This window comes from Solanum stenotomum, chromosome 3 (assembly GCF_019186545.1).
Source record: "Solanum stenotomum isolate F172 chromosome 3, ASM1918654v1, whole genome shotgun sequence".
In the NCBI taxonomy this organism is placed as follows: domain Eukaryota; kingdom Viridiplantae; phylum Streptophyta; class Magnoliopsida; order Solanales; family Solanaceae; genus Solanum; species Solanum stenotomum.
The window spans coordinates 8144577-8160240 of NC_064284.1; the positions used below are offsets into that span (position 1 = coordinate 8144577).

General features: G+C 33.2%; 1 protein-coding gene and 1 pseudogene across 1 annotated transcript; one reads left to right on the top strand and one right to left on the bottom strand.

The window, feature by feature from the left end:
* Window positions 1–35: 35 nt before the first annotated feature.
* LOC125859313 (DEAD-box ATP-dependent RNA helicase 51-like) lies at window positions 36–6869 on the top strand. Its single transcript, XM_049539025.1, has 13 exons — window positions 36–132; window positions 395–738; window positions 1076–1261; window positions 2590–2775; window positions 2968–3054; window positions 3743–3784; window positions 4106–4174; window positions 4261–4560; window positions 4998–5036; window positions 5130–5234; window positions 5605–5673; window positions 5784–5909; window positions 6450–6869. The coding sequence occupies exons 2-13, from the start codon at window positions 427–429 to the stop codon at window positions 6627–6629; spliced, it is 1701 nt and encodes a 566-aa protein (XP_049394982.1). The 5' UTR covers window positions 36–132; window positions 395–426; the 3' UTR covers window positions 6630–6869.
* A 1083-nt stretch (window positions 6870–7952) lies between these two features.
* Window positions 7953–8778, bottom strand: LOC125860553 (NAC domain-containing protein 2-like; annotated as a pseudogene).
* Window positions 8779–15664: the final 6886 nt, after the last annotated feature.

The following is a 15664-nucleotide window of genomic DNA, read 5'->3' on the forward strand; positions in this document are numbered from 1 at the left end:
CACCTGGCCCATATAATAGCTTCGTGTTTAGAATTCTCGCCAAAACCCTCCCCCCTCCGCTAAATCTTCATCTTCTTCTGCATCTCTTTCTGCAGCAAACTCTCAGTTTCTCTTTCTCCGACGATATCAACTGTATGTTCCTTTTTCTCTTTTCTTTTATTTTCAACTGTAAATATATTCCTTACGCTGTATAAATATACGAAATCCTTTTTTTCTTTTGCGCAATGATTTTCTAGTGGTAAAATACAGTATTTTGCTTTTACAAGTTTCGCTTACCTCGTAATATCTCAAAGAGTTCAAAGTTGTGGTGTTATACTAATTTTTTGTTTAAAAGTAAGAATCTTTTTTTTCAAATTGATTAATTAGAAGAACCTGTATGTGTTGTGTTATGCAGTTCACCCGCCGTTGAGTTATAAATTCTCGACCATGGCGGAGGTTGAAGAAAACCCTAATATAGTTGTTGCGGAAGAAGAGTCAATTAAGAAGAAGAGAAAGCGAAAGAGAGACAAGAAGAACAAAATGGTTACGGAAAAGGAGACTAAGAAGGAGGAAGAGAACGAGGAAGGGGAAGAGGATGATGAAGAAAGACAGGAATTGGATGATGAGCTGAAGGAGGAGATTAAGAAAGAGATGAAGAGTGGGTCAGGTATTATGAGTTCAGAGTTGTTTTCTTCTGTTGAAATTTCCGAGCCCACCATGAAAGCAATTAAGGATATGGGATTTGAGTACATGACTCAGGTAAATTACACGTTTTTCTTTCTCTAATTTGCATTGCTTATCCTTATCCTTGATGGCGATGCCAGTTGTTTATTAGATTTTCTATTTGCATTTTCTAGTATCTTTTCATAAGCAGATGGTAGAGAAGTGAAATATAGAAATTACTAATGAATTGAACGATGTTTCAAAACTTGATTAGATAAGTTGATAGTCATTTGCCCATGAGCCACTTGACTAGATAAGTTGATAGTAATTTGCCCATAAGCCACTTGATTTATGTCTCTATTTTGGGTACTGAATCGCTAACACTCATTATTCTCGTAAACTTTCCTGTAATTGTTTATCTTTGGTGTTGAAGATCCAAGCCAGGGCAATTCCTCCTCTTCTGGAAGGCAAGGATGTCCTCGGAGCTGCAAGAACTGGTTCTGGTAAAACACTAGCATTTTTGATTCCAGCTGTGGAGTTATTGTTTCATGTCCACTTTACACCACGTAATGGAACTGGGGTGGTTGTTATTTGCCCAACAAGAGAACTGGCTATACAGGTACTCTTCCTGGTCCATCCTTTTTGCTTGTTTTCCTTTTTAGTCTTCCTGCTTTTTGTTTGTCGGGGTGGGGTGGGTCAGGAAGGACGACTATATGCGGTTAGTTTATATGGCTGATCTCCTTGCTTGCATAATTCTTCTGTCCTATTAAACTGACCATCTTCTCATGTTTTGTCTGTCCTCAAACAAACTTGACTTCTCTTAAATATTTTTTTGTGAAGCAATTCAATTTCATTATAAGGTTACAACAACAGAGATTTTGTCAGTCCAGAATACAAAAATCCATATAGAAAGAAGTGAGAAAATCCAGGAAGGTGTCAATGTTATTTACAGGGGAATGGTTAGCCCAATTAAATAGAAAAACTAGCCTTAAGAGAACATATTTGAGTTGACTCCCCATCAAAACATCTCATATTCCCTTTTGCCACCCTATACACTAAAAAAATACAAGCGGAGACCATGGTCCAGATCTTTCTGATGGGATTTTCAACTTTCTAGAGGTTCAACTGACCTAAGCTTCTCTGACAGTAAAATGCATCGACAAGTTGAGACCATAAATAGCTAGGAACATGTTCCAAAAATGTAAATTATAGTTCCAGAATACAAACTAATATAAAGTTGGTGCTGCTTTAGAATTTTTGAACTTGACGTTGACATCTTAATAACTAGAAATTAACATTCTCACGGAGCAAACATTAAATTAGACATTTTAAAAATCAAAATCTAAGATAATAATCTATCCAGACGTTTTACTCTTTATACTGTTGAGGCCAAATTAGGTCTAGATATGGGAAGAATGGAGTGGCTTATTCTATCCTTATCTGTTAAAGATAATTAAAGTATCTAGTTTTTACTTTCATTGAAAATCTGGGAATAAAGATGCATGTTTGAGTCTTTTACAACTAATACATAGAGGAACTGGGATAGCTTTAAATTCATTAGCATGGATGAGTTATTCTTTAGAGCCTTATTGATCCTTATAACAGTTTTAAATCTCTCTTGCTGACTTCCTGTGAGACTAATACAATTAGTGTGAAATGTGTTGATTAGTAAATCACTTTTATCAACATCATTTTGTCACAGTACACTTTTGTCCAGTAATAGCTTGTTGATAGCATCTTACACAGAAAAAATACTGCATACAGAGCCGTTACATAAAAAGTCCCAATTCTTGAAGATCATATATATTACTATCACAACTCACAAGTTTTTGTGGGTTAAACTAAATTGAGTTTGTTAATTAAACTATGAAAGTACTACATTGATTGACAGTGGTTACCCATTTTAGTGTGTGTGTTTCAAAGCTAACCCACAGTTTAATGACTCAGACGCATGCTGTGGCAAAGGACCTTCTCAAGTATCACTCGCAGACTCTTGGGTTGGTTATTGGTGGTTCAGCAAGAAGAGCAGAGGCAGAGCGTATTGCTAAAGGGGCTAATCTCTTAGTAGGCACCCCTGGTCGACTACTTGATCATCTTAGTAATACCAAGGGTTTCATTTATAAGAACCTTAAGGTACTTATCCTTTCAAGTGGCTCGCTATTTCTATTTATGATGTCATTTTTTAGTATGATATATTTGATATCAATTATCCTCAAATCCCGCCTATGACTTCATTAGAATTTACCTTACAAGTTATTCATAGCTTTACTTAAGCCTGTGTCCAAGGATCAGTGTGGTTTCTGAAATTATTGCTTAAACTTGCAGTGTCTCGTGATTGATGAAGCTGATAGGATTTTGGAAGCAAACTTTGAGGAAGATATGCAACAAATTCTTAAACTTCTACCAAAGGAGGTAGTCACCAAAGTAGTTGTGTTACCTACTTATCACATGTTTGGCCAAGCTTAGTTTATTTTGAGAAATAATTTTTTCGAAAAAAAGAACTTATGGTGAGAAGCAATCTGTGTTTGGCTAATCAATGTAAAAAGCTCTTTTGAGCAACAATTAGTCTTTGACCAAGCTTTTTAAAAAGTGCTTGTGAGTGTATTTTATCGGAAGTGTTTTCCAAAAAAGTACTTTCGGGGAAAGACTGCTTTTTTTCTTTTAGCTTATGAAAAACTAATTTCTGCTACTCCCAGGAACATTTTATTTTCTCCCAAAAACTTGGTCAAACACCTCACTTCTTAAAACTAAGCACTAGCTATTAGTCTTGTGAAAACTATATAGCTTTGTGAAATTGTTATCCACGGTGATAGTCAATTTTAAGATTAAAATAAGTACGATTTCCTACATAAGGATTTCTTAGTGATTTTAGTTAAAACTAAGTAGAGTACAAATATGCATTATGCTTGCCCTTGCAGGTTCTCAGTATCATTTGTTCGGTAATGTAATTTCTAGATGTTGTTACTCTGAAACTTGTGTATACAGTCACTATGTTTTGTAGGTCATTGCATGTCTTGTTTCTCAGTTATTCTTTGTATGTTCAACTATTGGTGTATTTGTTATTTTGAGTTAAACTAATATGCTAGTTGCTGCTCTACAGGGGAGGCAGACTGCTCTCTTTTCGGCCACACAGACGAAAAAGGTATTTTAAAGCCTATAGTTTTTCAAGTTCATCCTAGCTGAAAAGCAAGTAGTAAATTCCTGCTTTCAAGTGCATTTGTCTTGAACATTAAACATAATTTTTAAATAGAAAAGAGATAGGGATCTCCATTAAGAGACTGCTGAAAGTAATTCATGTTATGTCATATATGTTAAAAAATTTCTTCCTGAATGAAGCTACATTATCTTGTGAGTATTTGTGCTAGTGATTTTGTTGGCTAAATATAAATTTATGGTAATTTGATAAAGTGAGAAACATTGACGCATTAAATGAGGTTCGCTGAGATCTGTTCATTGTTTTTAGGTTGAGGACCTTGCACGCTTATCTTTGACAGCTCCTATCTATATTGATGTGGACGATGGGAGGAGGAGGGTATGTACAAACTAATTTGTGTCCTCCTAGCATATGTTTAATTCAAGATCATGTTGTAAGCCTGTTTGAGTATATGGTTAATTCAGGTCACGAACGAAGGGCTACAACAAGGATACTGTGTTGTCCCAAGTGCCAGGAGATTTATTCTCCTTTATTCATTCTTGAAGAGGAACCTGTCAAAGAAAATAATGGTTTTCTTCTCATCTTGCAACTCTGTCAAGTTCCATTCCGAACTTCTTCGCTATATCAAGATTGAATGCCATGATATTCATGGGAAGCAAAAGCAGCAAAAACGAACATCTACCTTTTTTGATTTCTGCGATGCAAAGAAGGGCATTCTGTTATGCACAGATGTCGCCGCACGTGGTTTGGATATTCCTGCTGTGGTATGTTGCTTCTCCTCTTATCAAAGCAGTCTGTTGTCTATTCTTAGCTGGAACCTGTATATGAATTTGGGGGTGGGAGGGTGAACCCATTCACTGTTTCTTCTCTTTTTCTGGGATTTAAGGTATGAGGGTGGGGGAAATGAAACAAATCTTTAATCCTTGAAATAGAAAATGTAGTTGGTGCTCAATTACTTCTGATTCAATTATCTTTTTGTACTATCAATTGTACTTCTCTATTTCTGCTTTTATGTGTTCTATTTGATTTAGAAGGAAGTTGTTGGTGCTTTTTTGTTAGAAGTAAAAACATTTTTTTTACTGTACAACTTGTGAAGTGAAAAAATCAGTGACATGCTTTCTCATAAGTAGTTGAAATAACACCCCTGACAGCTTTTTCCTTTCGAAAGGTATATTGATTCTTGTTATGTCTCTCTTTCCAGGACTGGATTGTGCAGTTTGATCCCCCTGATGAACCCAAGGTAATAGGCACTTCACTTTATAAGTTTTCAGAGTTGGTTATGAAGGGATAAATTTGTGTTCCTTCTAATGTTTTTTTGTGTAAATCTTTACAGGAATACATACACAGAGTTGGTCGAACAGCACGTGGTGAAGGTGCTAAAGGAAACGCTTTGCTATTCTTGATTCCAGAGGAGTTGCAGTTTCTTAAGTACCTGAAGGTCTCTTCATAATCACATCACACTGTTAAATTTACAGAACAATGAAACATCTGTTAGAATTCTAAATGTGTCATCAGAAGCATTGCTTGAAGTAGGACCTAGGAGCTGTGATACTTGAAAATATGTTTACCAAGTATTAGTGAAATATATGTACTTAATCTGGTAAAAGCTCGGGCTAAAAGTTGGAGCTCTTCAAACAGATTTTCCCATTTTGATCGTCAGTTTTTCTTCAACCTTGCTGGCATTTCTTTCAAACTGTTTCCTGATGACTTCCATTGTTAAAGAGCAATTGAGTTATTCTATGTTTTTTACATAAGTTTGTTAAATTGTGGCTTTTCATTGATAGTCTAATGTGTAGTGCTTATGACAGGCGGCAAAAGTACCTGTAAAAGAATATGAATTTGATCATAAGAAGCTGGCCAATGTGCAGTCACTCCTGGTAAATCTGCAGCTACTCGTGTTTATTTTATTTGGCCCACCAGTGTGTTTTTTATACCTTATGATTTGGACCTTTGTGTTGAAATGAAAGAATGCATAAATTTGTTGCAGGAAAAATTGGTTGCAAACAACTATTACTTGAACCAGTCGGCTAAAGAGGCATATAGGTCCTATTTACTATCATATAATTCTCATTCCATGAAGGAAATATTCAATGTTCACCGACTTGATCTGCAGGTATGTTATCTTGCTTCCTTTTATGGCAGATACATTCTCTTAGCTGTGTAATATTTAGGAAATAAGAAAATGGATGAATCTGGGCATAAAAACCGATTCATTTTAGTGCAGCGCAAAAATACTACTTGGAAGTTCATGGTTTTATTACTATTTCAAGGGTGTTCAAGTTTTACTTATACACAGTTGAAATTTCAGATCTGCAGTTCCCCTTTTGAGTAGCGTTAAACCATTTCAAATCTTCTGACTTAAGGACGAAAGGAGGCATTTAGAATATGGTCCAGGCCCTTCCTGTACCTTGAAAGAATTTCAGGAGTGCTTTATTATCTTTGATCGAGTTTTTCTGTTATTCAAATTTTGAATGACATTGTGTATGTGACACATAGGACTTGAGAAATTTGCTATCTGCAATTTAGGTTGTCATAATCTGTGCATCGACTTTCTAATGCTGTAGTTGCTTATGCATTTGGATAGTAAATAAGCGGAGATGGGTATTTACTTTGATCCAGAAATCACTTAACAGATAAAACGGTTGTTTTGCAGGCAGTAGCTTCTTCGTTCTGTTTTTCTAATCCTCCAAAAGTACACCTCAGCATAGATAGTAATGCGTCCAAGTTCAGGCAGAAAAAGCGTAAAGTTGAAGGAAGCCGAAATGGGTTCAGTGAGGGCAATCCCTATGGAAAGAAAGGAGCTGACGATACGAGGCAGTTTGTAAGATATTAGGGAAGGTTTTCTGCAGCAGCACAAGTTTCTGCACCAGATTCATGCCTCAAAATGTATAATTTTTCTCTAATGTAACTTATTACGTGGAAGAAGAGTTCATCATAGTTGAAGCATTTCGCACTTCAAATTTTCTGGATTTGGTCCCCTCCACAATTTTGTATTGACATTGCCAAAGGAAGTAGAGATTCATGAATTGTTTATTTTTTCACTTATGATATGAACAATTTTCTTTTGATAAAAGATTTATCATAACATCAGTCAAAACAAGAGAAATTGACATGATCCCACATTCCTTCATGATGAAGATTAAGAATAATTGCGATATTCTTTTTGAACTGTCATTCCCAAGGGACTCTTGTTTTTATGCTCCAAAAGTTTTTCTAAGTTTCATTATAGAAAAAAGAATACATAACCATTCATTCGAGTTTGAACAATATCTAAACTACTGCTGTTTTATTTTTAATGGTCAAAGATAGAATACTGTACTGTATTTCACATGGGGCAGATTAATTATTGGTCTAAATTTGCTATGAATCTTCATGTCATTGCAATATATGTCTCAGGGCTGCTGCTTGTATTTGAGAGGCTCTTTTGAACACAATAGCTAAGCAGTCATTTCCTACTTAAATATTGCAATGACACGAAGATTCATAGCAAATTTAACAATGTAGTTAGTAGTACAAGAAATGATCTCAAAAAGATAAAATTAAGTTAAAAGGGAAGGCATTGTTTAAGTGAGTCCAGAGGCGGAGCTAGTTGGGGTTCATGGGTTCGGAGGAACCCACTAGATTTTTTGTAGACCCTATATTTGTATTAGAAAATTAAATAATTATATGTATATTAACATATGAACCCTGAAACAAAATTGAATTAGAACCCTCAAACTCCTAACCTTAGTTTCACCTCTGCGTTTAACCACTGTTATCGATAATGATTGCTTAATATTCCCATCAAATTAGGATTTTTATCACTGTTAGGAGTGAAATTTTTGCTATAAATAATCAAGAACAAGTATGACTTAACATCTACTACAAAGGGACAGTTTTGCCAACAGTGAACTCACTAATCCCAGGCTCTACTGGGAAATTGAATCAAGGAAAACTGACTAATCAGAACTGATAATATATCCCACCTAGGAAATGACTGCTTAACTATTGTGTTCAAATTGGCATAGGAACATAAATATGAAAACATGCTTGCACAATTCTTACTACAATAATCAGAACTTCGACATTTATATATATGGGCAACATTGAACTATATACAATTTTTTTTTCAACTACATAATCCATCTAAGGAACTATATAAATATTTTGATGTGTATTATATATCTTGTAGAACGACTGAATTCTGCAACCAATCGTCAGGAATATCAACAGGAATGTCCTCAAATGCTCTATACATCTCTTCCTGAAACTCATCGCTTCTAATATCATCAACTCTGTGGCCTTCTTGTACCTCCAACGTTGTCTCTGTCTTCTCCATTGTAGTAGCTTCATAAGTACTGTTTTGAACATCAAATTCGGTAGTTGTAGCCTCAACTGCATCTTGTTCATCACAAACCCTAACTTGATCTTCCCTTGTGGAGTAGTCGTTATTATGATTAGGTTCATGCAACATAAGATCAATAATTCCAACAACATCTCCATCTTGTGCCTCCATAACATGATCCACGTTCTTCTCTTTACCCATCTTCTTCTTTATTCGACACACCACAAAATCTTCCTTAGGAATGTGATTATTTTCCTTAAAGAAACTATCCGTGACATGATTCTACCATCAACCAGGTGTTATTTTGGCCACACTCACTTGTTTTAAACTTCAAGTTTCTCTTAAACCTTACCACAGGCGCCGTACGATTCCTCCTTATAAGATGTTCCCCGGTTTGCCCTTGCCACGTCCCTTTAGCACAAATTCGAGAAAACCTTTTATATTCAGTCTTTTGCTTCTTCAAAGGAGTAATAAAGTAACGAAACTTCTCTTCAAAATTAGCTCCAAATATCTCCCATGGTGGTTGATCTCCATATATATCCGCAAACTGGATAGGACATTCTTCATTCAAACATAATTCTCCTTTGAAAAACCTCTTAAGATAGTTGATTAGCTCCGTATCAGTAGGATGAAAACGTATTCCCATTGGCTTCGACATTGATTCTTGATCCAGAATTAACCTATGTAAACCTAAACAAATTATGTGAATTATGAAACCTAAACAAAGATAGTTATCTATTTATACACATCTTATTACCCTAATGGAAAAAAACTCTAATTACTTAACAAACACAAGTTACTTTATTTCCTAAATTACTACTATAACTGTAACTGAACAAACTTACTTAATTAATTACTTCTCAAGTTACTTTATTTCCTTAATTACGTATTTAGATTCCTAATTTTTAGAGGAGTTTGCTTTGAAAGGCCGCGCAACTACTTAATTACGTATTTACAATTCCTAATTTTTATAGGCCGCAAATGCTTAAATTTGTCTAACACGTGCCCCCCCAATATCTATATGATATTTTATACGAAAGTTTCTGAAGTACAGTTACTTAATTTACATTATAGAAATATAGTTTAAATTTTACATTACAACATTTAGCCTCAAATACAATTTTCGATATACGATAATATACATTCGATTTATCATAATATACGAAAACTTTTATATATATTTTTAACAAAAATACTTAAAAATTTGATATACAATATTATACACCAATATATATATATATATATATTATATGAAACTTGGGCTAGTTAGCTTAATTTAGCTTATATACACTTTTTGGAACGCCCTTTCTCCTATAATTAACTTGATTTAACAAATTAATATTGAATTATAGAAGATTTAAAATGTTGAATTTAGCTTAAATACACTTTTTGAAGTGTTGGATCTCTGTTGAACTTTCGTGATTTTTATGCATTCATTAGTTCCATGAAAGAGCTTTTAGACTATTTTGGAGGGACCATATTGTTGAATACGTTATGATTTCTAAGGTAAAGGATTTGTGTGTATATGTGTATCACATGTATATCATGTGTGTATGTGTGTGATATACATTGATATGCATAATATACACGGGGAAATGTGATCGTCAATGAAACATTTTGGCTCTAGAGGAATACCTAAAAACAAATCTGAGCAATTGAAGTGTATTTATAACATACTTTGATACATTTATATTATATTGTGTTAATTTCTTACCAAATAAGCATATATAGTGCATTTTAAAACACTTGCAATATATTAATATTGCATGCATAGTTCACTTTTAATTCCTAGCAGATTTATCATAGTATTGCTACATATGTTAATAAATAAATAAAAATATCGTAAAATTAATAATTATTTATTAAAAAGTACTCACCCAAATATTTTTTTCAGTAAAAATGGGTCATAGCCGAATTGTCCGACTCTTATCAAGTTTTAATTAATTAATTTATTTTCTTATAATTTGCTTGATTATCAAACAATACTAATAAGATAAATTCTTCTCTTTAATATAAGTTTATATAACATATCAAATAAAAGAAAAGACCTACATAAATATTTTTACAAGATTTTTAATGGTTCAATTTGAGATATATATACTTTATATTAGTACTAGACAGAGATGGCCTGTAAAGATCTCTGCGAGCTAAATGTGTGCGCACGCGCATAGACAGTAGCGTACACATGATTTATCGTAAGCGGTGTCACCATTATATTTATATATATAATATTTATTTTTATAAAGCACCAAATAATAATTACTAATAAACAAAGATGGTCAAAGAAAACACACACATAAAAAATGAGGTTTTGGAGGTTTGAACCCGAGGAAAAAAACACAAGAAAAAATGAGGCTATGGTTCTTTAGCACAAAACCATCTAGGCTATGTGCATTTTTTTTTAAGAGGGTCACTTGCAATATATAATTGGTATATCTACTTTAGTTTCTTAATTGTATATATGTATTAGTAAATTTTTCGACGAAGCTGTCATGCCCCGAGCGTACACCCCAGGCGTGGCTGACACTCGAGAATCATTGCTGGCCCCAAGCGAACCCTTGGCCTGGCTAGACTCTCAACGGAAAAATTACTCAACAAAAATGTACTTAAATACAATCTTAAATAAACTGTCTGAATAGATAAATTGAGAATATTTAGAAATAACATTCAACTTAGCCAAAGTGGCAACTCAAGTCTTATATTCAAACAACTGAACTAGCAAGACGACTGAACTAAAAACTAATTGTCTATGTAGCATCTAAATACTAGGAGGGATGTCGGGACAATACCCCTAATCATCATATAACAACTGAAATAAACAAAGCAATAAAACCAAACATAACCAAAGGGATCCTCTGGAAAGCAAGGAGGCTCACCAATTGACTTTGAGTGCTCGACTAGATCAACAAGGCGCTGGTGCTGATCCTAATTACCTGTATTTGCATAATAAGATGATGCATGCCAAATGACATTAGTACATTGAATGTACGATCATGCGAGGGAAAAACTAAACTTAACATAAGCTTGAACTGAATTATGAAAGAAACACTTACCTCAGCTTTACTTAACTCATGGATACTTAACTCAATGCATAAATAAACAACAATAAAGATGCAGTTTATATAAAGCATTTAAACAGTAGGTAGCAACTCGATGTATTGAAAAATACAATAACAACTCAATGTATATTTATATAACAAAGTAATATACTTCTATGAGAGTTTCTCTAACCGACAACCATCACTATGAGTTATGTGATGGTACAATGTCTTGTCCACGCTTCTAGAACTGTCATATAACTTGCCAGGATATAGAACGCCTCAACTAAGTGGATCTACTGTTCTATGCTACAAAATATCAAGGAATCATCTAAAAAGTATGGCCCTTTCTACCCACGATGACTACACGGTTTATGGAGACTTTAGTTATTATGAACTCGTCCCCATATCTATGCTCAATACTACTCCCAAAATACTCAGCTTATATGTTTAAAAACATAACTCTTTCTGTGGTTTGAGATTATTACTCAAAAACTAGCTCAAAAGTTCTCTTGGAAATTGATTTTTCCTTTCTTATTTAAATGTGAAAACATTTTAACTCTTGGGAATACTTAGTACCCCATAATCATTTGAAGAAATGAACTTTACTCTTACTCTTACTTAACTCAATGCATAAGTCTTTAAAATGAGTTAAAAACATTGGTAAAAGACTATTGAAATGACTCTAAGAACTCTATAGACTTGACTCTTAACTTTCCTTGAATTTGAATTTATGGATTCAAGGTTATGATTCATGTTTACGGATGATTTCTAGATGTTTAGAAGTCATTTAGAGTAGTTATAATTGATAGAAAGTGATAGGATACTTTAAAAGAACTTTGAAGGGCTAAACAATGAAAAATGGGTGGAGGTAGACGTTCCAGGTGCACTGCTGGCGCGGGGCGCCATCCCCAAAGTACTGGAACCCATTTCTGGTGCACTGTTGGCGTGATGCCCCAGCCTTCCTAGCTCTACGGGGGCACGCCGCGCCAACTTTCCCCCGATCAATTCTGACGAATTTTTGAACTTGGTTTCTGATCTTAAATCGATTAAATTCGATTCTTTTTCTCAATTCCTTTTTATATTCAGATACCCAAAACATACACACTAGTATCTAACTCAAAACAACTCTAACAATCGACATTAAACTCTCAAGAACTCCTCAATCTCATCCCAAATTCAAGAACATAATTCAAGAACATTAAATTCTAAATCTTTTAGGACGAAAATCATACTGAAATAAACATGTTTGGAGCTTGGGTGAACGAACCCAACGTTATGTGAACTCACATACCTCGTAGGATCGAATCCTTGGAGAAATCCGAAATCAATTCCTCAAGAAGTCGACGAATCTAGACCTTTTCTTCTCCTTTCTCCTCTTGAGTTCTTTTCTCTAAAACCCTAGAGTGATTTTGTAATTGTGTAAACTGAACCCATTCAGTTAGACCCTAAATAATTCACTAAAAATGAATTAAACCAATTGGGTATAGAAAAGACCAAGATACCCTTTAAAATCCAATTTTGACTTTCCTTATCTAGACAACCCAACTTCAAATTGACATATCCCCCTCATACGAACTTGAAAGGGGCCAAACTTGGTGTCATTGTAAAGATAATTCAAAGAGCTTTCCTATGGTATCTGGTAGAACACCTAACTCATCCAGAGCTAGGAGTTATGGTCGTTTGAAGTTGACTCAAAACTCATACTTAACTTAACTTGGTCAAACTTTTCAAATTTTATTATTTTTTTTTAAAAAATGGCTTCTTTCTAATTCTAGTTTCTTTTGAATTCTTTCAATTTGCGAGGTGTTACAGAAGTAGTGTCATGTGACACCCCTTCCACCTTCCTAAATCCGCCCCTGCTCACACACACACACACACACACACATATATATATCAAGATCTTTGTGAGTTAAATACGCGAGCACACAAATTTGGTTGGTAATTGTTTTTGGGTGTGTTTACGGGCAAAATACATAATATACAAAAAATTACATCATATATATAAGTGAAATAATACTTTAAATGCTAAAATAAGACGTTTTGGACACTCTTGAAAAAATAATCTTTCTTGGCCAAGTGGTTTCAGTCGTTCACCTAAGGCATTTGCTACCTGCTGCGCGTGGGTTCAATTTGGTTACACTTTTTTTTAAATGAGCTCCTAATTAATTTCTTAATTGTAGTTAATAAAGATATTATTTTCTTAAACAATTCACTAAATTAACTTAAAAATTTAAGTAGATAAAAAGCTCAGTAGCCAATTGAATTTTTAATCGATTTGACTTTTATTTTTTTTTCTTTTCATTAAAAATTTAAATAAAATATAAAGTAACTATTTAATTTAAAGTTAATAAGCAAATCCTATTTATTTATTTTTTCTATAAAGTTATTAAAAGTGAAAATGCTCCACACAAAATTTCTTTTAATATAACTTGTTTGAGTCTATTCTTTATTTTTCATGTCTCGTTGTTAGTTATCAGAGGTTCGTGAAATCTTGAACCATAAAAGTTATTTCATTCTAAACTGATTTTTCTCTTCTTCTTTTTCTTTTTTTCCGTTCACTTCCTATCAAATAAACATGAACATTAAAACTAAATATTATATAGTTTGGTTTAAAAAAATTTGGTATATTTTTTAATCAATTTTTTTTTTATCATTAATGTTACGTAGTTTGATTTACAAAATTTAAGTGCACCTATTCGTTAAATTTTTTTTATTACCTATAGAATTTTTGGACACCCTTCGTTAAATTTCTAGCTACACCGTTGAATGTACATAAATATTTTATATATGATTGACAATTGTTTGTGACTACAATTATTTACAATGAATATTTATATTTTGTACCATTGACATAGTGTTGTGTTTTGACTGCTTTCCAGTGTTAGTGAGCGTCTGGTAAAAAGTACATGCAGAAGCGGTGGAAAAATGAATTTAGATTAGTTATACATGTGTGTTTATATGTGAATTTTTATGTTATGATTTTAGTCATTTTGACAACCCTATCTTATTCTATTTTAATTACCACAATTTTAATATTCAACAAAAAATTGTATTTGTATACAATAATTGAATTGTATAATTTAAAGAAAAAAATGATAGGCGAACTTTAGTTACTGGGAAAATAGAGTGCTGATACATTGCAATTTGCAGTACACATACCATTTTTTTTCTTTTTCATTTTCACCTTCTTAGATGTCTATCACAGGTCAATTCACACACATTCTAACATATTATACACACACTAATTAAAATGTGCTGTAAAATAAGGACACGCTACATGTAAAACACAAAAATGCAGAATTGAAATGTTATGAGTCATAGCCTATGACTTTGCGTGAGTGCATTTGCTTCAACAACCTCACGTTCTAACATAATATAATATATATATATACCAATCATATAGTACATGCTAAAATTATGCAGTGCATATCCCTATTTTTTTTTTTTCTATTTTTCGCATCTTAGCATTCTATAATTGCTCAATTCACACATATACTTACATAGCACTATATAAAAAACGTTATGTTTATGTTTAGTTACATGAGCTTTTTTTGACCCTTTTCGTTCAATAAATAAGTTATTATGCAAAAATTAATGAAAAAATAGAACAAATATACTAACTGGGTGGATATTTGAAAGAAAATGACCAACTTTTTTGTTATACCCAAGATGAAGAAGATGTTGGTATTTTTATTCTGCTAAAACTTGATAATACATAGATCACCTTCCGTTCAGAATATTAATTATCTCTCTATCAAAGTCACCCTCATACCTACACGTACATGGTATCTTTAGATTATTTGTCAGTTTTCTTGATTTTCTATTTTCTATCTGTTGATGAACTATCATTCAGCTGAAGCTCAGAATCAAACAAAAAAAAGTAATATCTGCCTCAATGAATTTATGTGTGTGAATCTTGGAAATGTGAGTTCGTTTTCTGTATCTGCTTGTGGATTGTGATGTTATTCCGATCCAAATACAAATGAAAATAACCCAATTATACAATTATTGACATCACTGCTCGCTCGATTCAAACACAATTGAAAATAATTAACCAACAAAACCTCCAATTATCAATCGATAATAATTATACAAATCAAATTGATATATACTTACTAGTTTATACAAATAAGGACGAGGATAGCCAATATATCTTCTTCTTCGCTCGTTCAATTCAAATACAATTGAAAACAACTCGTCCACCAAAACACCAATTATCAATGGATTTATTACGAAAATTTAAAAAGTTGAAGTGAATCGAAATCAAACCATACAACCAATAAATCTTTAATCTAACATGAACAACATTGACGCCTAGCTACAGAAAAAATCAGTGACCTGGAGATAGAAGATTGCTATGATAATCATTATTTTTTACCCATCAATGAGGAGGAACAAACGTTTAAAGCAGCCAATGCAAATACTATTATTACTACTACACTACACAAATGTTACCCGTTTGACTAGAATTAATATTACAGCTACTATAGGAGGAACTTAATT